General features: G+C 37.8%; 1 protein-coding gene across 1 annotated transcript in view; it reads left to right on the top strand.

The window, feature by feature from the left end:
• Positions 1-27,069, top strand: part of LOC150108524 (cAMP-dependent protein kinase catalytic subunit alpha-like) — a 202,834-nt gene that overhangs the window by 100,400 nt on the left and 75,365 nt on the right. Inside the window, exon 6 of the mRNA XM_090415947.1 lies at positions 7,999-8,081. Within this exon, the coding sequence (XP_090272073.1) occupies positions 7,999-8,081 (83 nt within the window). The remainder of the gene's footprint in view (positions 1-7,998; positions 8,082-27,069) is intronic.

Genomic DNA, 27,069 nt, shown 5'->3' with positions numbered 1-27,069 from the left:
TTGTTTGTTAAAATTAATTCTACACCCAAGTGGAGAGAACTGTCGTGGGAAGACCACTCTCCCATTTTCTAGCCAACAGTTTTTCAGCGCATCTAGAAGACATCCTTTTTTCATCCATACACTCTTAACCGTCATTTTCGGTTTGGTACATTGACGATATTTTTGCTGTGTGGCCTCACAATAAAGAAACTTTACCAACATTTTTAGTTACTATAAATACTTTACATCCTCATATCAAATTTACTATGGAAATTGAAAGAGACAACAAATTCTAGATTTTTCTAGACATTCTTCTCATTGCTCACAATCAGGTGCTTTAACCACATCAGTGTAACCCACTTTCGCTGGATGCTACATTCTTCGACAATCTGCACCCAATCCTTCTCAAAAGACAGGAATTATAAAGTCTTTAACTTGACGAGCTAAGACTAATTGTTCGACTCCTCATCAATTACAGGACGAACTCTCGTATACCGAACAACATGTTGAAAGTTTTTTCACTTGGTTATACTATGATTAATTTATCTTTAATTTATATACCAAGTGTGTAAGCAAACAGAGTTTGTGCCTGAAGTATCTTCAGGACTGGGCAACTTAAATATAGAGGCTAATGACTTCACATCACTTACCTTAGTATCCCATAATGAAAAGCACATATCCTTTCAGACATATATAATGCTATGCATTATGGGAATAAAGTTTGAAACCGGTCTGGGCAGTGAGCGTCTCATAATGCATAGCATTATACATGTCTGAAAGGATATGTACTTTGCACCCTTCAATAAAGGTTGAAACCAGTATGGGTAGTGAGCCTTTCCATAATTCACAGCATTATACATGTCTGAAAGGATATGCGCTTTGCATTATGGGATACTAAGGCAAGTATCCCATAAGATGTGAAGTCATTAGCCTCTATATTTAAGTTGCCCAGTCCTGAAGATACTTCAGGCACAAACTCTGTTTGCTTGCACTTGGATAAAGGATTAAACTGAGAATATAATTCCTTTGCATCTTTAATTCATCAAACAATATATATGAAATTAAATGGATTCTCATAAAGGACTATGCAACATCTGTTTGACTCCTACAAACCTAACTTAAAAAACAAGGAAACAGTACATGGAGTTCCAATCCCATACATCTCAGGCATTTCAGAACCGATTTCCATAATTCTGAAGAAATATGGTTTAGTGGCTACTTTTTTACCTATCAATAAACTCTCAACTTATTTCCCCCTCTTCAGAGATAAATGCTCTCCGATGTCTCTCCTGGATGTATACCAAGTTCCTTGTGACTGCTGTCTATTCTACTTCGGACAAACTGGACGCTCAATAGAAAAGAGCATGCAACAACATCAATCATTTATTTACCATAGGAAATCTGATAAATCTGGATTAGTTTAACACAGAATAGACACAGATGACAACATTCTTTGGTCTGCAACATGCTTACTACATCGCTGTCAATAAAAATTTGAATGTTTATTTAAGGAGAGTGTTGAAGCCTTGTTTCACTGCCCGAACTTGAATCAGAATGACTGCCTATCGTTAGCAAAAATAGGGAAAAGTCTTATTAATTATATGAAGAACCAAAGGCTTCAATTCGGCGACATGAACTTATTTAAGTTAAGGGATATTACATCCCATATTGTTTCATAGCCGAATAAGAAACTCAAAGAGTTTCATGCCAAATATAGAAACTATATAAAGTTCGGCGAGTCCAAGCGTAAGCAAATACCTGGATAGTGCAACATCTGACCCATTTGGTAGTGCTACACTGAGGCAACTCATAGTAAGGGTGGAGCAAGCTCCGATCACTATTCTTGGTATTTACCCATAATGTGAAACCTAGCTCCTAGGAGCTGTATTACTGTTCTACATTATGAGAGAAAGTCACTACCCAAACCAGTTTCAACCTTTATTGAGGTCTCATCAGTGAGTAGGTAGACTTAGTAATACCAAGTTTGTAGCAAACAGAACTTACATACCCTACTATGAGGATAGCCAAGAAGGTGTCCTAATAAATTATTAATTATATGAAGAGCCAAAGGCTCATAGTAGGATATGTAAGTTCTGTTTGCTACAAACTTGGTATTACTAGGTCTACCTACTCACTGATGAGACCTCAATAAAGGTTGAAACCGGTCTGGGTAGTGACCTTCTCTCATAATGTAGAACAGTAATACATCTCCTAGGAGCTAGGTTTCACGTTATGGGTAAATACCAAGAATAGTGATCGGAGCTTGATCCACCCTTACTATGAGTTACCTCATAGTAAGGTGGATCAGGATGTACACTACCAAATGGGTCAGATGTTGCACTATCCAGGTATTTGCTTATGCTTGGACTCGCCGAACTTTATATAGTTTCTATATTCGGCATGAAACTCTTTGAGTTTTTTATTCGGCAATGAAACAATATGGGATGTAATATCCCTTAACTTAAAATAGGGAAAAGTCTGATTAGAATAATGCATCAAGTGTTTTTTTTTTTTTTAATACTTGCTATTAAAACCAAGAATGGTATTTTATGAAGTCATAAGGTCATAAACATTATGAATTATATATATATATATGTATTCTTGAGCTTCTACTCGGTTGTTATGGTACATTTTAAAAATAAATATTAAATGACTTTAAACCGAGATAAAATATTAAGTTTTAATGAAAATGAGTTTTCATTAAAATTTCAACTAGTTTCAGCCTTTTACAGCCTTCATCAGGTATCCACTAAAGATAGAACACAATAATAAAAATTGAAGTTACAAAAAAACTGAGAATTCCAGGCAAAATGCAATACATAATTGACACAAAAACGTTGCATTTTTCAAGTTGTTCTATCCAACGCATCATTGTTTGTTATGTGTGTGCTTGCAAGTTCTCATGAACGCCAGTATTGAACAAATGCAGCATGGCTATCAGGGATGTTGTAACTCAAATTGCTGTTCAAATGTTCAGGATTAAAGAGAATTTCCCTGTACTCCACGATTTTTCTTTCAAACTCATCACTGCAGCGAAAAATGTTTTCGGATTTATCCCAGCAAACTGAGTGACTCTGTAGATCATCATGAGGATTGTTTGAGAAAAGAACATGACTGGATAGCGCAGATGCATATGATCTTTTATAGGAGATGCTCCTCTATACGTAGTTCAATAGATTTGTTAGTCTGTCCAAAATAAGGAATATTACAATCGCACTATAACTTGTATACACCTGGATATTTCAGGTTGTGATGAATAGGCTTTGGATGGCTTATAAGAGAATGGACTTTAGGAAGTGTAGTGAAAAACGTCCTGATGTTGTATTTTTTAAGGACTTTAGCCAATTCATTGGAGACTGAACTAATGTAAGGGATGGAGATGCTACCTTTAAAATTAGTAGTTTCCGTAGTACACTGCCTAGAAGAATCCAGAAGAAATTTCTTAATCGTTTTTTCAGAATATCCATTTTGTTTAAAGATAAGAGAAAGGTGATTAATTTCTTTTTGGAGCTCATCTAGTTCATTGAAAAGAGAGCGTGCTCTGTGTCCTAAGGTAGAAATAGTTTCAGTGGAACTATTTCTACCTTAGGACACAGAAATAGTTTGTATATTACGGTATAAATAGTTTTGTGGTGGAAAGTGATGAGATTAACAGTGCAGATATCTGTTAGTATGAGTGGGTTTTCTGTATATAGAGATTTTAAATCTATCAGAGCATCATGTAAGAATTACATCCAGGAATGGAAGGCAGTTATTTCGTTCTAGTTTGGCAGTGAATTTTATATTAGAATGCTGGTTGTTAAGATGATGAAGAAAATCCATGAGAGATGTGTGCCCGTGACTCCATAAGATAAAATATGGAGTCACGGGCATTATTATTATTATTATTTTGGGCAACTCCAAGGAGTCGACAGACTAATTGAGGGAGCCTCTAGTCCTCCCACCACCACCAGTCCTATTCTCAAAAATATCTTCTGGATTAATCTTATAGAAACCCTTCAGTAATTTGAATGTCTCAATCATATTCCCCCCCCCCCCCTTTTCCACCTATCAACCAATTTTTGCAACCCACAAATCCTCAACCTGTTCTCATAAGGTTCATTCCACAGTCCTGCTATCATCTTCGTCACTCGTCTCTGGATCCTCTCCACCTCCTCTCCATCAAGAAGAAACCCTGGCGCCCATATCTGGGCACAGTAGTCTAGATGGGGGTCTTATCAAGGCTCGATATAGAGGAACAATAACTTGTTTGTCTCTGCTTGTTAAAGTATTTTTCAGCAACCAAGTGATTTGATAAGCTGATTTAGCCACTTTTGCAATGTGCCCCCTAAACTTCAACTCCCTATCCACTAATACTCCCAAATCCCTGGCCTCATCTAACTCCTGGAATACAGTTCCACCAATGTGATATACTGCTGCTAATCTTTTCACTCCAAAATGCATAACCTTACACTTTGCCACATTAAATTGACATCCATTTTCCCTAGCCCAGTCCTCCAAACTATCCAAATCATCCTGCAAATTTTTGACATCCTGTGCACTCACAATTGCTCTACTCAACTTTGCATCATCAGCAAACAAGTGAACACTTCCTCTCAGATCCTTTCCTATATCGTTAATGAACAAATTGAAAAGTAGTGGTCCAAGAACAGAATCCTGTGGCACACCACTAGTCACAAGCCGTCTTTTGGGCTCCATTCCTGAATAAACCACTCTCTGGTATCTCTCCATCAGCCACCTTCCTATCCATCTCACCAACCCTATATCCATCCCCATCTGCTCCAGTTTACTGATTAGAGTTCCATGTGGTATCCTGTCAAAGGCCTTGGCAAGGTCCAGTAGAATCACTGCAAGCCCATTACCCTTATCCAGTTCGGCCGTCACTGTGTTATAAAAAGTGAGCAAGTTACTGAGGCATGATCTACTTTCACAAAACCATGTCCCCCCCCCCCATACAGTATCCCATTTTCATCTATCCAATCCTGTATTCTTCTCTTGACTAATTTCTCCAAGACCTTGACAACGATTCCTGATATGCTAATCGGTCGGTAATTTACAACAGCAGTCTTGGAACCTCCTTTATGCAGTGGAACTATTTTACCCTCTTTCCACTCCCTCAGGACTAACCCAGACCCGAGACTCAAATTACACAAAATGGTCAAGGATACTGACAATTCTTTAGCCGCTTCACGTATGACACGAGCCGGTATACCATCTAATCCCACAGATGTATTGACATTCAGGTTTTGCAATAGCCTACTCACCTCCACTTCATTCACCACAATTCCTGTATAATCTATTGGTCCATTCATTTCTGCAATGTCACCACCTGGATATATTCTTGCAAAGTGCTCGCTCAGTAATTCAACTATATCAACTGATTTGGTTACCTCCCTACCATCAGCATTCTTTAAAATCTTTCTGTCATATACATTTTTTCTTTTACTTGCAACATATCGAAAAAACTGTTTAGGATTCTCTTTAGCCTGCATGGCCAATGTTCTTTCATAATCCTTTTTTGCTTTTCTTACCACACTCGTTACCCCTGCGCTTTATACCGTTCATGTGCCTGCTGGTCACCTTTCTCCTTAAATTCCCTCCATAGTTTTTTCTTTTTTTGCAGCTCAAGCTTAATGGTGTTATTCATCCATTTAACCCCTACTTGATTTATTATTTGGACTCTAGGTATACGGTCAACCATTGCTTCATGCAAATACTTCTTAACCACCTCCCATGCACTAACTTCTAGCCCTTGCAGTTGTACATGCCATGGCACTGAACCAATCAATCTCCTAAGCTTGTCATACTTACCAGAACAATAATTCCACATGTACCCTGTCTTAATTGTAAATTCCAGCTTTAGCCACCTCCCAAGTCAAGATCCTATGATCACTCTCACCAATTGGTGGCAACGTGGTCATATTCGTTACAGCCAAATTCTCAGATGTAGTTACTAGGTCAAGCACTCGCTGACCCCTAGTATTTTCCATTACACGCTGTCGCAGATAGTTATCCCTTAATAACTGCATAAAATCCAATTCCTTCCTCCCATGTGTCCTCTCCTCCTTCCAGTCAATGTTACCATAATCTCCCATAATAATTATCCTCCTTCCACTCATTTCTTCTATTTGCTTATGCATATTATCTCCACCATCTATTCCATCACCTGGTCTATAGCAGCACCCAACTGTATATTTTGTTCTGCTAGTTTCAATTTCACACCAAATAGCCTCAAATGCGCTATTTTCTCTATCCTGCAGTTCCACTTCTACTCTTCTTGGCTGCAACTCATCAGCTATCATCAATAACACTCCTCCCCCCATTTTATTCTCCCTGTCACTCCTGAACACACCATACCCCTCACATTCAATCCCACTAGCTGTGTCACCTTCTGTCAACCATGTTTCACTAATGCTAATAACCTGTGGTCTGGAAGTGCCAACCAAGGCCAAAAATTCTTCCTTTTGTTCCTGATACTTCTGGCATTTGTATACATGAATTGCAGAAGCCGATTTGTCCCATCCCTATTTTGATGCCTTATACTAACTATCCCATTCTGATTCGTGGTCTTTCCTACTCGTTTGGGCATATTACACACATTCACATACTCAACTGTCTCCCTAGAATCAGCATATCTACTCCCCCCCCCACCCTTAATAACTCTAGTTTCCTTGATTCTGCACATTCACTTCCACTACATTCGACAACACCTTTTCAAGTCTCCATACACCAAATCCATTCAAATGTAAACCATCCATTTTATATAAATCCTTTCGCCCATCGAATTCATTCCACAAATTCCACACCACTCATCAAACAAAATTCACATATAAAGTCATTAGCAATTATGGCCCTCCTTCTATACTCTTCACTGTCATACCGCAGAAACAGACTCACCATCCTAACTCTCTCACTCTTCTCTTTTACTACTTCAAGCAGTTCCTTCACATCCTCACTCATAGCCTTTTTGTTTCCTTTCAAATCATTTGTACCTGTTATCATTATCAATTCTTTCACCCGCTGCTTTTGCATTCTAATTGACTCGCTTACATTCTTAATGTTTGCACTGGGTTGGTATGATTTTGTTAAACTCTCAATTAACATACCTCTTACTAAGGAATCTCCATACAACACACGCTCTTTCATTTTGTTTAAACTCACTATCGTACCCTTATTTTTTCTATCATACTTTTGCCGATTATTAGTTGGCTATATATACATTATATATATATTGTGTGTATATATATATATATATATTATTATTATTATTATTTTTATTTTTAGTTATGATTAACCTTTTCCTCAGTTATAACACATTATATATATATATATAATAATAATAATAATAATAATATATATATATATAATATATATATATTATTATTATTATTATTATTATTATTATTATTTTATTTTTTAGTTTATTTTTATTTTTACAGTTATGATTAACCTTTTCCTCATTTATAACACAACATTACTGGAAATGTAATGTTGTGTTATAAATGAGGAAAAGGTTAATCATAACTGTAAAAATAAAAATAAACTAAAAAATAAAATAATAATAATAATAATAATAATAATATATATTATTATTATTATTATTATTATTATTATTATTATTATTATTATTATTATTATTATTATTATTATAACACAACATTACTGGAAATGTAATGTTGTGTTATCAAAAGTTTCAAATTGAAATATATGGTCTAATCAAATAAATATTACCTTTGCCTTGTGTTTCCCTGTAAATAATTCAAACACTTTTTATGACTGTCTGCAATCAGTTTCTTACTTGTTTCTTATCATAACATTGATTATTCTCATCTACAGAACTCGTTCTAGAATAAGGAGGTTAAAGCCATACAACTCACTATATTTCAATTTTTATTTTTATCAGAAATAATGGTTTAGTAACCCATTATATTTTAAGATTAAATAATAAAATATTATTTGTGAATTCACTATTCATAAATATATTCACATGGATATTGACATAATCTTAAATCTTTACAGGAAAATTGTTCTTTGTATTTAGTACAAGAATATGTAACTGGTGGTGATGTATATATTCACTTAAGAAGAAAGGGAAAATTTAGGTAAATAATTTGCCATATTTTGAGTGAGCTTTTAAGGAACTGTTCTAATTATTATTATTATTGTTCACTTGCCATGAAGTGAGTTAGTCTTATCATGGGAGATCACTTTAGTTGTAATAGCGTCATATCTCAAAAATCAGTGTCACACTACCAGCTTTTCTGGCAATGTGCTCTACTTTTCTATATCTATCTATCTATATATATATATATATATATATTTTTTTTTTTTTTTTTCATCTCACTTCTGCAAAGTTATAAACTGATTGATGATTAGTAATCTGGTCTAGACACCAAACATTTAAAAGCCACTTCAGCCAGTAAACAGGGTAGTGGTGATGGTCTCACATTGGGCAGTGACATCATCTATCAAGTAAAGATGTTCGGAAATATTTACACTTTGTAGTTTGAAAAATGGATATATCATCTACTCAATCAATAGATTTCCCTACCAGATATAAACACATGCATGCACACAACTGTAACATCTTTCCTCTCCAAATTATTAGCATTTTTATATTGATTTTCAAAAGGCAAAGGAGAGAAATTAAAAGAAATTAAATAACATCAAATGACAGTTACACTTTATTGATCCATTGTCAAATATGTTGGCTGAACATTCCCACCCTACAGGTCCCCCATTTGCATCAAGATGATTTGGCTGGGTCATTATCCAAACCCTACACTTGCTTTTTACTTATAACTCCTGTATGATGATATACAGTTTTCTGATGTGAAACAAAAGATAACTATCAACTAAGATGGGAAGCAGTCCAGAAGTTTCAGAAGATCCACTGTAAACATGCCTTGAATTAGGAGGATAAATTGCATGGAGTTAAGTGGATAAGTAAATCTAAAATAATAGCAACAAAAAAAAAATGTTTTGGGAGAAATATCAGAAGTGTGATAAGCAGGGTGTCTTAATGAGCTGATAACGCACAACATAAGCCTCTGTCAGTCAAATATCAAGCCCACTTTCAAGTGATAGATTCGTGTCCAGTCCCATGTGTGTCAAAAAGACCCATGACACTTTGTTTAAATCTCTCCAGCTCTTTCTCCATCAAATACATCTTTCCAGATTTGTATGATGTCCAAATGTTTATAGTGAGTATACAGTGAATGGATTTCTCTGACTACATAACTAATTTTTCACCACATTTCTGTGGTATAAGATTTGATGTATTAGTGTTCCCATATGCTATAGCATTTTCAGCAATTTTGGCAGTAGCATCCATGTGGGTTTGAAGCAGTTGCATTTAACACGTTGACCGCCATATGAATCAAATAGGATTCACACTGCATTTTTTCAATGCGTTGCATGAATCATATTTGATTCGCATAAAGATTTTTCTTTCAGGCCTCATAGTTCACCTGTGATTCATATCTAAATGAAATGCTTATGGGTAATGGAAATGTGGGGTCTGGTAAACAGGTTTATATAGTAGAATTTCAACTACATGTACAACAGGTGGCCTATTATAGGGGTTTTATTTTTACCTGATTTAGGCGAAATTCTAATGTTGAATAAAACAATAACAATGGTGCTAAATATTTATTTATAATATATGTCATTAGAAATGTGTCAAATCATAAATTTTTCTTCTAAAAAATTGAAAAACTAAGAAAGAAAAAAATGACAAACAATAGACAAATAGATATGAAAAAATAATTAGGTAAAATTATTACTAAACAATTACAAACTACAGTTATGCACAATAGTAAAACAGCGAACACAGTAAAATTTTTTGCACTGAACACATTTCCACCATGTTTGTGTCACCTTAGATGTTGCATATTTTCTATTATGTTCTTCGGTTAACTTTTTGTAGCAAGATGTATATCTTCTCCTATTACTGGTACCAACCTCTTCTAAAATATGTTTTTCCTTGTCTGAAGTCGAAGTGACATTATTCTTCTTTGGTGTAATTCCTAATAACTCTTTTGTGATTTTTCCTCTAAATTCTGTGATGCTAATGTTTTTATCAGTAACTCGCTTATATACTATAAAAGCGTTCACCACAGCAGAACCTAAAAGAATTTCAACTGTGAGTTTTCGGTACCATTTCACACTTCTTCGAAGACAAAAAGCATAGGCTTTTATCTGATCGGATAGATCAATAAAAGCTTTGCTTTTGTTATAGTCCATAAAAGCTTTGCTTTTGTTATAGTCCATAATAGCTTCCGGCTTTTGCACTTCATTACCATTTCTTGCTGTAAGGGATTTCATTTTGCTTGTGTGTTTTGTTGATAATATAAGCACTTCACGTTTATCGCAACATTTTATTACCACCATCCCTGTGTCACTTTCTTTACCAATTATTTCACCCTTTTTTAATTTCTTCTGGGCAACATCCTGCGGAATTCCCTTTCAATTTTTTCTCAAAGTGCCTACAAGGTGTGTTTGTCTATTCAAAAGTTTGTGTGCTAATTCAATATTGGTATAATAATTATCTACAAATATTGTGCGTCTATGGTCAAGTAAATTCTCACAAAGTCCCATAACAATTGAAGTTGGAACACTATTAGTGGTATTGGTCTTTTCTGTGCCGCAGTATATCTTGAAATCATATGTATATCCATCTTCAATATACAATTTGAATTGTTTTATGCCAAATTTGTGTCGTTTATTCTTGATGTACTGACGAAAGGCAAGACGACCTCGGAAAGGAACCAAAGTTTCATCAATGCAAATATTACTCGAAGGCGTCATTATTTTCTGGAAATTTTTTCTTATATGATTTATGAGAAGTGTAATTTTATAAAGTCTTTCAGAAGTATTTCCACCCTCGTCTGTGAAGTGCCAGTTACTGAGAAGAAGATCGAACCGATTCCTTGACATAACTTGTTTGATTTCTGTAGAATAGAGGATGTTATTCGACCAATAACACTCTAATTTTGGCATCTGCACTAAACCAAACCAACTTTGCAGACCCCAAAATATCTTCATTTCATTGGGATTTGTGTTTTTCCACTTTCTTATCCTTGCTTTTAGTAAAATTGTCCAAAATTTTGGTTTGTTGATGAAGGACTGTCCTTCATCAACAAACATAAAAAAGAAGTTTACAGGCTGTTTATCATGCATTTCTTCAATAACATTTTGCTTTATTCCAAAATTATTATCCACAAACTGAAAATGTTTTAGATTATCACCTGTAATTTCATTCCATTGTAGGTCGGTTGAATTCACATTTCCAAGTATTTCATCTGAGGAAGAATCATTAGTCAAATGCAGATTTCTTATAACATCATCAATTGTTTGTTCTACAGAATGAGCAGCAGTAAACTGAGATGTACTAGGAGCGAAAACTTTGATATTACCAGTTGTAGATACTTTTATTCTCTTTCTAGCAATGAGAGAATCAGAATCTGAAGACACAGAACTAAGATCACTTCCATTGTAACTTTCCGATGAATATTCGTATGGTTTGTCATCAGATAGAACTTCATTTATCAAGGCTTCTAAATGACGTTGCTCTTTTTCGGTCTCCCAAATTAGGGCAATTTATAACAATAGTTATCATTATAACAAATTTATTCCACTGGACAAAACACTATATGCATATAACTATTTGTAAGCATCATAGATATGCAAGTTTGACCTTGTGTGAAGGGCGAATCACGTGTGCACCCTCAACCCAGTCAGTAAAAGAATTCTTCTTAGGCTGCGCGGTGCACACGTGATTCGCACTTAACAAATCTATTTAGCTGCATGAAATAGATAAAAAATCATAAAATATGATTATTTTATGTTACTTTTAGCAAATTGTAAAACAAAAAGAGGTTTGCCTGGGGGATCACAAAATTTTTTAGCATTATGGCGGTCAATGTGTTAACACGTTGACCGCCGTATGCAGCTAGGTTGCTATTCTTCTGCTACATCAAAAACCTAATTTCTAGTTGTTATGCAGATGATGTATTCATCATTTTGTCAGATTCAACATAACAACTAAAATAATTCACAGGGCACCCGAACAGTCTACATTCACATGTGCATTTCATTCTTCACCTCTTGAAAACAACAGGACCATGCAATTTCTGGGCATATTTCTAGAAGGTTCCAAAGAGAACAAACTCAGTTATTCAGTACACAAAAAAACCAACACACACTGGACGATACATCCATAAATCATCTCACCACCTGCACAAAAAATGGGAATGATTAAAATGCATTGAAACAGAGCATACAATATCACAAAAATATAGAAAAGAAATCGAAGAACTTAAATACCTCAGCCACATCTTACTCAAAATAGATATAGATACATAACAATCAACAAGTTCTTGTAATCCCTATCCTCAGACAATGAAAAATTAGCAAGAGTAAAGGTGTGATAATTCTTTCATGTAACGAACAAAATATTTAAAATGCTTTGACAACATGGCATAAAAGTAGCATTCATTAATAAAATCTCCAGATTTTTACATCCTGCTAAACTGCCTTATCCACCCCTTAAAAAACAATGGTTTATAAAATCCACTGTTTATGTTACATGTGTTATCTTCAGTGAAGTGATGATAATCTAGTGCACCTGTGCACAATATTCCAAGTGAGGTGTTATTAAGGTCTTGTAAAGAGGCAAAATGACTGACTTATCTTTGCATGTCAAGGTGTGTTTCAGCATTGCAATTATTCTCTGAGTTGTATTTACAATTTTTGCTATATGACCCTTGAACTTCAACATCCTGTCTACTAAAACTCCAAGATCCCTAGCCTGATCAGTTTCTTCTAGCATAATCCCACCATATAATACGACATTGGATTTTTAATCACAAAATTTGAAAATCTATTTTCAAATTTTGCACTTTGTGAAAAATGTGAAAGCACTTTGAAAATTTGAAAATCTATTTTCAAAGTGCTTTATTTTACATTTATTAACATGATACGAGAGACATTTTCACATGCCCACAATTCTCGCCTATTCAAATCATTCTACAAGTGCTGCATATTATTATTATTATTAACACGTTTGCTGCCAACTACGAGTATACTTGTAGTTGGTAAACCAGCTATACAAGCCAGCCACGAGTAGACTTGTATGACGCTTACCGCCAGCAACGAGATTACTGTAATGACCTTGAAGAAGTGAAAATGCTTGGCTTGTGGAGCTAGTATCAAAACTGTGTATTCCCATAGATGGTATATGCTCTGCACAAGCCAACTATGAATATACTCGTATGATGCTTACCGCCGGCAACGAGATTACCGTACTGACCTTGAAGAAGTGAAATTGCTTGGCGTACGGGAACAGACTATGCCGAAATTGTGTGGCAGCGAACATGTTAACATTTGACCTTGATGGATTCAGAGATTCATCGTGCGAGATGGACACTATTGCACACGCAATGTTCATCCAACTGTGTTTTAAACTGATTTAATGTGTCTACACTCAGGCAATGCATTCTACTCACCAACCATTCTCCATGCAAGGAACCTATTCCTCACTCCTCTGCTCATGCTCTTCTTATACAGTTTCCAGCGGTGGTTTCTTGTTCTACCCCCCCCTTTCCCAGTCTAAGGAAAATCTATTTCATGTTAATCTGATAACAACTCCTGACTAGCTTCTATGTCTCAATCATATTACCCCCCCCCCCATTCACGAGGCTCTGCAACTTACTTTCTCTAAATCTGTCCTCATACTTTGCATTCCAAAGACCACTGACCACCTTTGTGAATCTTCTCTGGACCCTTTTCAACATATCCTGATCACCATGAAAACCTGGCGACCAAATCTGTGCACAATAATCCATACAAGGCCTGGTCAAGGCCTTATACAATGCATCATAACCACTCTATTTCCGTATGTCAGGGTCCTCCACATCATTGCCATTATCCAATGTGATGTCTGCACAACTTCTGCAATGTGGCACCTGATGTTCAGGTCATTGTTAAGAAACGTACGTCAGCGGCGCGCAGGACTTCTACTACTACAAGAAAGGCCGGCTCAGCGTTGGATTTTTCGCAATGGATGCGTTGCGGAAACTGCTATATGTATGCACCGAAAAATGTGAAGGATCTGTGGTCGGTCTGGCAAAATGAAAAGAACGAAAATGTCGACGTATGTGAGAAGTGTCGGGATAGGCTGGAGCGTTTAGGAATGGAAGCTGACATCGGGACCGTAGCGGAAGAACTTCGGCGGGAGTTTATGAAAATGAAAAATGACCTTCATCTTCTTCATGAGGAAGTGGAAGTGATCGGTAAGGAGATACTGGAAGTTAAAGCGGAGTTTAATGTGTTAAACAGAGAAATTAGGACTATAGAGATTACTTTAGCTGAAGTAACTAGAACAGGATTACATATGGGTGAGTCTTTGGTGAATGATTCAGTAATAAATAGTATGGGAGTGATTGTGAGTCAATATAATCAAACCACAAGTGGCCTAGAAGAAATGAGATGTAGTGAGAGTGGGGGGGTAAGTAATAGAGAGTTGAGTAATGAAGCTGGGAGAGTCATGCTGAATAGTGTAGAGAATGAGTCCATGAGTGTGGATTTGAATGAAGTTAAGAGTAGTAAAATATATGGTGATTCTATGATTAAGGGTATGGAGAGTGGTATGCATGAGGAGTGCTTGGCTGATGGGACAATAGAAAGAGTGGCTTTAGCAATAAAGAGAGGGCATGAAGCAGACAAGATGATAGTTATGGTGGGTACGAATGACCTGAGAGGTAGTATAAATCGGGTAGGAAAAGATTTAAGAACATTATTAGATATTGTGAAGAGGAAAAGTGTCAATGGGAGAATAGTGTGTGTGCTGCCTCGTTTTGACAATTACGAGTTAAGTAGACGAGCAATGATAATGAATGATATGATTGCAAGAATGTGCAGAAAAAGAGGTCTGGAGTTTGTTGATGTTTGGAGTGTGTTTGAAGGAAAAAGGCAGTTGTATGCTAGAGATGGACTGCATCTTAACATGGAAGGACATAAGCGATTGAAGAAGTTATTGTTTTCTGAACAGGTTGAAGTTATTGGGCAGGGAAACTAATATTGAAAAGGTTGAGTGTAAGAGAGAGAAACTTTAGCACTGATTGTGTATTTATTGATCCTTATAGGCTGAATAAATTGCAGAAGAGAGGGGATAAAAATCGGCATAGGACTACGGTAGTTAATGACTTATATATCAGTTCTAAAGCCGGTACAAGATCTAGAGGGAATCTGCAATTTTTGTATACCAATGCTAGAAGCATTCGAAATAAGAGAGAAGAATTTTTGGCATTAGTCAGTGAAATCTCACCAAAAGTTGTAGGCATTAGTGAAACTTGGCTGTCAGCAGAAGATGTGGTCACTGGAATTGAATGTGATGGGTACACTATTTTCAGGGAGGATAGAGAAGATAGAACAGGGGGAGGAGTACTGTTGATGATAGCTGATGTGTTGCAGCCAAAGAAAGTAGTATATCATGATGATAGACATGTGAATAAGAGTTCATTTGAGGCAGTCTGGTGCGAAATAGCGACCAACGCAACCAAATATACAGTTGGATGCTGCTATAGGCCAGGGAGTACGGGGGGAGATATTGAATTCATGCATCAGCAACTTAGTGCAATGAGTGAAGGCTTGGTGATTATTATGGGGGATTTTAATTACGGTGATATCAATTGGAAGGAGGAAATATCACGTAGCAAAAAGGAAATGGAATTCATACATCTTCTACGAGATAATTACTTGAAACAGCACGTAACTGAAGGGACACGTGGTGTGAGAGTGTTGGACCTGGTTATTGGTTCAGAGGTTATATGCATAAGTAAGGTATCCTCGTTACCTCCAGTTGGTGAAAGCGATCATGTGGTATTGACTTGGGAGGTTGCAAAATCTGTGGATTTTTCTATTAAGAAGGGGTATGTACGGAACTACAGGTTAGGCAATTATAACAAGCTTCGGAGTGAGCTTGCAGCCATCCCATGGCAGAACATATTGCAAGGGAAAGATGTTAGCAGTGCTTGGGATAAAATCAGTGGGTATCTGAGGAAAGCAATATCAGATTGTGTCCCCATGGTTAGGAGGTCAAACAAGGCAGGCATTAGATGGATGAGCAGTAGTATCAAGCTTGAACTGCAAAAAAAGAAAATGTTATGGAGAATTTACAAGGAGAAAGGCGATCAGGACACCCATGAGCAGTACAAGGCTCAAGCTAGGAAAGTTACCAGCATAGTAAGAAAAGCTAAATCAGATTATGAGAAGACCTTAGCCAAAGAGATCAAGGGTAATCCCAAAGAGTTCTTCCGCTATGTGGCAAGTAAGAGGAAGAATGACTTCGGAAGGATAACCTTAGTGGGTGCTGATGGTATTGAGGTGACAAAATCAGATGTAATAGTCGAGTTACTGAGTGATCACTTTTCAAAAGTCTATCACCCAAGTGAGGATATCTCTATACCTACAGCAATACCTAATGTGAGAATTGAAGCTAAAGAATCAGAGGTATTAAATATATTGCAAAACTTAAATGCAAACACTGCGGTAGGCTTAGATGGAATATCAGCTCGGGTGTTGCGTGAATGTGCAAATGAATTGTCAACCCCTCTCACCTGGATATTTAACTTAAGTTTGAACTCTGGTATGGTCCCTAGGGAGTGGAAGTTAGGCAAAGTGGTTCCTTTGCATAAGGGTGGCTCTAAAACTGCGGTATTGAATTACAGACCAATCACCATCTCAGGAGTAGTGGTAAAAGTATTGGAAAAGTTGGTTAAAGACAAAATTCAAGAATGGGTGGATCAGGATATGATACTCTATAGAGGCCAACATGGTTTTGTTAAAGGTAGATCCTGCCTTAGCAATCTATTAACTATTCATAATAGAATAACATCTGAGTTGGACAAAGGAACTGGCTACACAGTGGTACTTCTGGATTTTGCTAAGGCTTTTGACAGGATACCCCATAGAACACTGTTACGCAAATTGGAGCAGATGGGAATGGATATTAAATTGGTGATATGGATAGGAGAATGGCTCAGGGAGAGATACCATAAGGTGGTGTATGGAGGAGCCGAGTCCAGAATGAGGCAGGTGACCAGTGGTGTGCCTCAGGGCTCTGTGCTTGGGCCAATGTTGTTTAATTTGTATATAAATGATATAGGAAACGGCTTAAAGGGAGATATTCAGTTGTTTGCTGATGATGCAAAGTTGTGTAGTGCAATAAAAAATCAAGCTGATGTTGAAAGTTTGCAGGAGGATTTAAATAAGCTGGTAAAATGGGCAAAAGAAAATGGATGTCAGTTCAATGTGGAAAAGTGTAAAGTCATGCATTTTGGGATTAAAAGATTACCAGCTGTGTACTACATAGATGGAAAGGTACTCCAAGAGATTGATGAGGCTAGGGACTTAGGGGTATTGGTAGATAGGGAGATGAAGTTCAGAGGACACATTGCTAAGGTGTCCAAGATTGCACATAGGATTACTTGGTTGTTGAGGAACACACTGACATCCAGAGATAAAGAGGTTATTATTCCCCTTTATAAAGCATTGATACTTCCACATTTGGATTACTGTGCTCAGGTCTGGTCACCTGGATTCCTTGGAGATGAGGAGGCTGTGGAGAGGGTTCAGAGAAGAGTGACCAAGTTGGTGAGTGATATAAAAAATGCTCCCTACATTGATAGATTGAGAGCTTGTGGATTGCAGAGATTGGTTGATAGGCGAAGAAGAGGGGATATGATAGAAACATTCAAATTACTAAAAGGTTTTTATAGGATTGATGCAGGGGAAATGTTTCAGCTGTGTGAAAGTGATGGAAGAACAAGAGGTCATCTCTGGAAATTAAAGAAGAGTGTGGTTAACAAAGGTGTCAGAACAAGGTTTTTTGCCTGGAGGGTGGTGAATGAGTGGAATTCATTGCCTGACTTAGTTGTGAGCTCTTCGTCTGTAAATGAATTCAAGAAGAGATATGACAGATATTGTTTTGCTAGTTTGGGTCTCCCGCGATGAGTCTACTGACTCCATGGAGATACCCGTAATAATAATAATAATAATAATAATAATAATCACTCCTAGATCTCTCATCTCCTCGACTTCCATTAAAGTCCTCCACATCATTGCCATTATCCGATGTGATGTCTGCACAACTTCTGCAATGTGGCACCTGATGTTCATGTCATTGTTCAATATCACTCCTAGATCTCTCATCTCCTCGACTTCCATTAAAGTTTCCCTGCCAACTGTATACTTTGCATCCCATCATTGCTCACCAAATCTCAAAACCTTACACTTTGCAACACTGAACTAATAGTTCCACTTACCTACCCATTCATGCAATCTATTCAAGTCCTCTTGTAAGGCCATAACATCTGCTTGACTGCATTGCTCTCTCCCCAGTTTTGCATCATCTGCAAACAGTTACATATCACTAGTTAAACCCAATATCATTAAATACAAATTGAACAACAGTGGCCCCCAAACTGATCCTTGTGGCACACCACTAGTGACCTCTCTCTCTCTCTTTTGGGATACCGCACCCCCAATATACAATTTCTGATACCTATCAGACAGCCATTCACTGATCCAACTCAGAAGTCTGTTATCCAATCCCATCTATTTCAATTTATTTAAGAGCTTGTCATGTGGCAGTCTCTCAAAAGTCTTTGCAAAATCTAAGTACACCACTGTATATGATCTCCCATGTCCAAGGTATTTGTCACCTTGTTATAGTACATAAGTAAGTTAGTGAAACATGATTTCCCCTTAACAAACCCATGCTGATAACCACAGAGAATACTGCTGTTATCAACCCATTTCTGTATCCTGCTTCTTACTCATCTCTCCAGTAAGTCACCGCAACTCCAGATACACAGATTGTCCTGTAATTTGAAGTTACAGCCTTATACCTTTATGCAGTAGAACAATTTTACCCTACTTCCACTCCCTTGGAACTTGTGCCATTGTAAGATTTTTATTAAACAGGCATGCCAATGGTACTTCCAATTCCCTGAAACATTCCCTTAAGTTGCATGGATATATATGTTATCAAATCCTATAGCCCTATTGACATGAAAGTTATTTATTTTTATTATGATTATTATTACGTGACACCTCCAGGGAGTTCAAAGACTCATCGAGGGAGGGCACCTACAGTTCTCTGTCTCCAGCACTCAATTCACTACAACAAACCACAACCATCATCAGCTACACCAACATCATCTACCACCCACCACTACTAGTATCACTCTCCTGATTTTTCTCTTAATCTTTTTCTTCTGATCTCTTGCATGCTTCACACACACTGTACTTCCATTGTACTTTCATCCAGCAACACTTTCTCTAGTGCACTCATTCCATAGCCATTAAATGAAACTCATCACTCCTGTATAATATCATTCTTTCCTCAAACACTGCCATACATCCACAAACTTCACTCCCTTCTTCTCAGACAGCTCTGCTAGCATATTCATGATTTTGGCTCTCCATTGCAACTCATCATCGTCATACCTCAGCAACACACAATCTTTCCTACTACACTGTTGCCTTTCACTCTTCTCAATAGTCTCCAATCGTCCTCACATCCTTATGTCCACTTAGATTATTCGTCCCTACAATCATGACTAACTCTCTTGCTCGTTTCTTCCTCAAATCCAACGCCTTAATTATCCTACTCATTCTTCCATCTGATTAACAGACCTTATGGACTCTCTCAGTAAGTAGCCCTCTAATTATGGAGTCTCCATATACTGCTATCCTGGAATCACTTATCACCTCCTTCCTCTTTTTTCTTTCATTCTGTTCTCTTGCACAATTTCATTAGGTTCCACTAGATGTCTAACATCACTCCATATATTGCTCATTTCATTTTTTATTTTCAATAACTGTTTCATTAAAATCTTGCATTCCAACAATTTCACTCTCTATCACTCCTGCAATCTCGCCACCTCATTCTGCTGCACCTTACTTCTGTTTCCTTATTCGATACTTTTTTTCACTCCCTGCACTCCCGATTACCTTATCTATCTTCGCATCATTGGCAAATAGGAGCATGTCGCATGTCGAATCCTTCCCAATGTCATTAATGTACAGACTGAATAGCAATGGATCAAGGACCTTGAATTTTACCAGATTATCTCCCCCCCCCCCAATATACTGCTTTTTGATATCTGTCAGTCAGCCAGCCACTTATCCATTCCAGCAGTTTAAAATCCAATCCAATATTATCCAATTTATGCAACAGTATTTCATGCTGTGTTCTGTCAAAGCCTTAGAAATCCAAAAGTATCATGGCATATCCATTCCCCTTGTCTAACTCAGTAGTAACATTATTATATAATGTGAGCAAGTTGCTAAAACATGCTTTTCCCTTAGTAAACTCATGCTGTTCATTGCAAAGTAGAGATTCTCTGTGAACCCATTTCTGAATGTGAGCCCTAACAACTTTTTCAAAATCTACACCACCACTCCTAAGATACTGATTGGTTGATAGTTGGATGCATCAGTCTTTGCACTACCCTTGTGCAATGGGATTACCATACATTCTTACAACTCCTATGGAATCTTCCCTGTTCTGAGACTCAAATTATATAGCCAAGTCAAAGGAATTTCCAGTTTAGCTGAACACTCTTTTAGTATTCATGCTGATATCCCATCAGTTCCTATTGCAAAATTCTTATTCAGTTTGTGCAACAGTTCTAGTACTTCCTCCTCATCCATGAGTTTCCTCATTAGGTGAAGAGGCAGTGATGAGCTCAATGTTGCATATACCAGATTGATAGATTTTAGCAAAATGTCTGCTCATTAGTTGAACAATCACTTCTGCATCAGTCATTCACATACCATTTGCATTCAGTAGAGTTATTCTTTCAAATTCATTCTTTCTTTTACTTGCAACATAACAAAAGAATTATTTTCAGTTGTCTTTAACTTACAGAGCCAGTTTCATTTCATACTCAGACTTAGTTTTCTGTCTCTTCTGGCCTGCTGCTTATAATTATCATAACTGTCATCATCCTGTGGTGAAATGAGGCGGAGAGCAAGGATTATGAATGATATGCTGGCTGAAATGTGTGAGGAGATGGGAGTACAGTTTGTTAATGTGTGGAATGAGTTTGAGGGACGAAGTGAGCTGTATGGGAGTGATGGACTGCATTTGAGTGGTTATGGTGTGAGTCGCTTGGAGAGACTGCTGCTGGAAGGTAGAGAAGTGAATAGAGAGAATGAATCAGATCGAGAGGGGAATGATGTGGAAGAGTAGGAGAGTAAGACAGGAGAGATTGAAGAAGTGGATATGAATGGGGAAGTGAGTGGTATGAGTATAGAAAATGAGAGAATGGGTGTGCAAGAGGAGCAGGGAAATGGGGAGGCTCAGGGTGGACAGGGGTACACAGTGTGAGAAAGGTGGATGCTCCGAGAGGAGGTGAGAGCATGTGTAGGCAGGAAAGGAATGGGATGACCAGGGATCAAGAGGAAACAGTTGAAATTGAAAAGGGTTCTAAAATGAAGAAGCAGAAAGGGAAATGGCCCCAGTCAAGCATGGAGAGATCACATCGAGTGAGTGGTATCAGTGGAACTAGCTGTAGATCCAGAAATGAGCTGTTGTGTTTGTATACCAATGCTAGAAGTATAAGAAACAAGGCAGATGAAATGGTTGCACTAATTGCGTCTGTTCACCCAAAGATTGTCGGAATAAGTGAGACATGGTTGGAAGAGGATGACATCCTGGCAGGAATAGAGATGGAAGGGTATGATCTAATCCATACAAAGTAGTGATGCAAGATGGAAATAGTGCCGGTGGTTTTGAGGCAGTATGGTGTGAGATAGAGGTGAATGGAATCAAATACTTGGTGGGATGTTGTTATAGACCAGGTAATGTGAATGGTGGTGATAGGGAAATGTATAGTCAAATTAGACAAGCAAATAAGAAAAGGGTAATTATTATGGGTGATTTTAATTATGGCAATATAGACTGGAATGAAGAGATAGCAACTGGAAGTAAAGAAAATGAGTTTCTTGAGTTTTTGAGGGATAACTACCTCAGACAGTATGTAACAGAGGGCACAATAGGATTAAGAGTCTTGGATTTGGTCATCTCATCAGAGGATGTAATTATAAATGAGGTGTCAAGTCATCCACCAATTGGTGAAAGTGACCATGAGGTGATTACCTGGATGATTGCCAGCAGTGTGAGGACCCCTGTGAGAAAAGGGTATATGTAGAACTACAAGGGGGTGATTAGGAAGAGCTCAGGAGACAGCTTGTGGATGTAGTGTGGAATGAGGAGTTAGCTGTAAAAGAGATCAATGCTGCTTGGGGGATTTTCAAAAACTATCCTAGTAGATGCAATGTCTAAATGTATTCCAAAGGTGAGAAGGTTAAATAAGGTAGGTGTGAGATGGGTGAATAAAGAGATTAAGCATGCACTACAGAGAAAAAGGGCATTGTGGAGGCAGCATAAGAGAAATGGAAATAATCAATTTCATAAGGTCTACAAAGACCAAGCAAGGAGGGTGACTTGGTTGGTGAGAATAGCTAAAGAGAGGTATGAACAGCAGTTAGCTAATGAAGCCAAAAAGAATCCTAGGGAGTTCTTTAAATATGTAGCCAGCAAAAGAAAGAATGATTATGGAAGGATGACATTGATTGGAGAAAATGGTATAAAGACAGCTGTTGCAGAATGTGTGGTGGAGATACTTAATGAGCAGTTCATAAAGATCTTTCAATCTTGTAAATGTGACTTCATGGAGAGATTGATAACAGTTGATGATGGGGAGGAGAGACTGACTGTAAGTGAGCAAGAGGTGTTTGGGGAGTTGAGTAAACTAGATGTAAATAAGGCTGTGGGACTTGATAATATATCACCGCGTATTCTGAAGGAATGTGCCAGAGAGTTGACACCTGCCTTGACATATTTTTTTAATACGAGTCTTGCACTTGGTCAAGTTCCTAAGGAGTGGAAGGAGGGCAAGATTGAGCCACTTCATAAAGGTGGTGATCGAACTCAAGCATCAAACAATTGGCCTATCTGTGTGTCAGGTGTTGTGGTTAAGTTGTTGGAAAAGCTTGTGGCAACTAGGATCCAGAGTGGGGTTGACAAAAATGGTATTATCTTTGATGGACAACATGGATTTCCTAAAGGGAGGTTATGTTTTAGTAATCTACTTACTTATTGCAATAAAGTGACCGTTTCCTTGGACAGAGGAGAAGGATACACAGTAATATACTTGGATTTCGCAAAGGCTTTTGATAGAGTACCTCATGATAAGTTGACAGTCAAACTAGAGCAGATGGGGTTGGATATTGGATTGGAGACTGGCTATCTGATAGGTATCAACAAGTTGTGTATGGGGGTGCGATATCCAGGGGAAAGTCACTAGTGGAGTGCCTCAGGGGTCTTTTAGGGCCATTACTGGTTAATGGCCAGTTGTTTGCAGATGCAAAGTTGGGACGAACCATAAAGAGTAGTGAAGATGTTGTGGCCTTGCAAGAAGACTTGAATAAATTGAGTGATTGGGCATGGAAATGGGGATGTGAGTTCAATATTGTAAAATGTAAGGTTTTAAAATTTGGAAAACAAAGATGGGATGCAGAATTTATGCTTGGTGAGAATATATTGTTGGAGGTAGAGGAAATAAGAGATCTGGGGGTGATAGTGGATAAGGACTTAAAATTTAGGGGACACATCGCCAAAATTGTGAAGACAACACAAAGACTTCTTGGAATGATGCGGAGGACACTGACATGTAGAAGTAGGGAGATTCTTGTTCCGTTGTATAAGGTAAACATTAGGCCATTTGATTAGGCCACACATGGACTATTGTGGCCAGATGTTGGAAAAGGTCCAAAGTTGACTGACTAAGGTAGTTTCTGACCTCTGGAATGTCAAATATGAGGAAAGATTGAGAAGATGTAATTTGCAGAGTCTGGTGTACAGGAGGAATAGGGGAGATATGATAAAGACCTACAAGTTGGTAAGGGGTTGTTATAGGATCAATGCTGGAGAAGTTCTACAGAAAATAGTGGGAGATCGAGGGAGAACCAAAGTCATCCCTGGAAACTGTATAAGGACGGTGTTAGTAGGGGAGTGAGAGGCAGGTTTTTTTGTGCAGAGTTGTGAATGATTGAAATGCCTTGCCTGAGATTGTGGTATCAGCAAGGAGTTTGAGTGTGTTTAAGACGTGATATGATGAGATGTGATAAAAGGACCTCCCAGATGAGTCTTTGACTCCATGAGGTCTTGTGGTAATAATAATAATAATCCTTATGTGCACAGTACTCCTTCACACATCATCTTTTTCTCATGAATCTCTTAGATTACACATCTGTTTCACTCCTACTCTGTTTGTTGTTCAAACTCCAGGGACACATTCTGATATAGCATCATTTAGGTGCTTTTTTAACACTTCCCATGCACTGTCGATGTCTTTTCCATTCAACAACTTATTCCATGGCCCAGAACCCAGAACAAAGCAATTCTTGCTTTGTAGTTCAGCATGTAACCTTTTCTGTATGGAACATTCATAAACTTAGTCACTTCCCATGTGAGTATTGCATGATCACCAACTGGAAGAAGAATAGTTATGTCTTTAATTGACCCCCCCCCTTTCTGACACTATAATCAGATCCAACACTTTTTAACCATGAGTTCCTTCTGTCACATGCTGTTTGAGGAAGTTGTCTCACAATAAGCTCAATAAATTCAGTTTCGTTCTTTTTTGTGTGATTTCACAGATACCCAGTAAATGCTCAGATAATTAAAGTTCCCCATTATGATTACTTTTTTTGCACTCATCATATTTATGTATTGATACATTTCTTCATCACTAGCAACTGATCCACCAGATCTGTAACAACACCACACTATGTATTTAATCTTGTTTAGATTCTACTCACACCAGATGGCTCAAACTCACTGCCACATTAAAAGCTGTTACTAGTATTGCAGTCATAGGCCTCGACTCTAACTGGATTCAGGTCATCTGATATCATTAGCAGATACCTCTCCCCTTCCCTCTCCTAATCTGTCTATGCTTTCTAAATATACCATACCTTTTGAACTCGATACCAGGTAGTATGTCTGCTTCTGATATCCAGTTCTTGCTAATGCCTACAATATTAGGTAGCAATATATTAACCAAGGCAACAAACTCTACTCCTTTGTTTCTGATACTTTAGCATTCATGTAGACATAATAAGTTACCTGCATGTTCTTTTGTAAATTCTTGTCTGTGGTCAGCATGACACAGTTTGATAACTAGCAGATCTATGTTCTTATCTAGTTCCTTACTTATGCAGACATCTTTACACATGCTTGATAGATCCGATCCAGACAAACACAGAATTGTTCTCTCTCCATAATCATTTCCATAACAATAATCATTCTCATCATTAAAACAGTTATCTAACATTGTCGCTCCTACATGATTCCAATATTATTTCCTTATTTCCTTGACTTGGACAAAGGAATGTGGTTGTAGTTTTAATATTAATAAGTTCAAGGTGTTTTAAAGTGCAGAAATAATAAGCTGTGTGCTATATTGACAATGCTTTGCTGTAGGAAGTGGATGAGAGTTGAGATTTGGGAGTAATGGTTGACAGTAGACTGAAGTTTAGAGGGCTTATTGCTAGTGTTGCAAAGACTGCACACCATAATGCCTTTGACAGGATACCACATGGAATTCTAATCAGTAAATTGCAGCATATGGGAATGGACATAGGGTTGGTGAGATGGATAGGAGGGTGGTTGACGGAGAGATATCAGAGAGTGGTTTACTCAGGAGTAGAGTCCACAAGACGGCCTGTGACTAGTGGTGTACCACAAGGATCTGTTCTTGGACCACTGCTGTTTAATTTGTTCATAACTGATATAGGAAAGGATCTGAGAGGAACAGTTCATTTGTTTGCGGATGATGCGAAGTTGGGTAGGGCAATAGTGAATGCAGATGACGTCAAAATTTTGCAGGATGATTTGGATAGATTGGAGGTCTGGGCTAGGGAGAATGGATGTCAATTTAATGTGGCAAAATGTAAGGTTATGCATTTTGGGGTGAAAAGATGGGAGGCAGTTTACTGCATTGGTGGAACCGTGCTCCAGGAAATTGATGAGGCACGAGATTTAGGAGTGTTGGTGGATAAGGAATTGAAATTTAGGGGACACATTGCAAAAGTGGCCAAATCAGCTCATCAAATCACTTGGTTGCTGAAGAATACGTTGACAAGCAGAGACAAGCAGGTTATTGTTCCTCTGTATCGAGCCTTGATAAGACCTCATCTCGACTACTGTGCTCAGATTTGGTCACCTAGGTTTCTTCTTGATGGGGAGGAGGTGGAGAGGATCCAGAGGCGAGTGACCAAGATGATAGAAGGTCTGTGGAATGAACCGTATGAGAACAGGTTGAGGATTTGTGGGTTGCAAAAATTGGTTGATAGGCGGAGGAGGGGAGATATGATTGAGACATTCAAATTACTGAAGGGTTTCTATAAAATTAATTCAGAAGATATTTTTGAGAACAGGGCTGGTTGTGGGAGGACTAGGGGACATCCATGGAAACTGGGCAAAAGTGTGGTTAGTAAAGGTGTTAGAGCTGGGTTCTTTACTTTTAGAGTAGTGAATGAGTGGAATGCGCTTCCTGAGTCTGTGGTGGATGCTGTGACAGTGAATGAGTTTAAGGCGAGGTATGATAGATACTGTATGAATGTCGAATAGTTGTGATGAAAATGATTTGGGGCCTCCCTCGATGAGTCTAATGACTCCCTGGAGTTGCCCGTAATAATAATAATAATAATAATAATAATAATAATAATAATAATGTCACTGTGATATGAAGTACGCTGACATGTAGGTTAAGGAAGTGGTTGTGCCACTGTATGAAGCATGGCCTAACCACATTCAGACTACTGTGCTTGTATTTGGTTATCTGGTTTTCATTGTGATGTAGAAACATTAGAGAGGGTCCAGAGAAGAGTGACTAAGACAATATCAGGACTCTGGAATGCTGGCTATGGAGACAGGTTGAAGAGATGTGGATGAAGAATTTGGTGGACAGGAGGAAAAGATGCGATATGATAGAGACATTTAAGTTAGTG

Source organism: Typopeltis vanoorti, chromosome 3 (assembly GCF_054136105.1).
Source record: "Typopeltis vanoorti isolate ZY-2024b chromosome 3, IOZ_Tvanoo_1.0, whole genome shotgun sequence".
NCBI lineage: Eukaryota > Metazoa > Arthropoda > Arachnida > Uropygi > Thelyphonidae > Typopeltis > Typopeltis vanoorti.
This window is presented reverse-complemented; position numbering and strand designations above follow the sequence as displayed.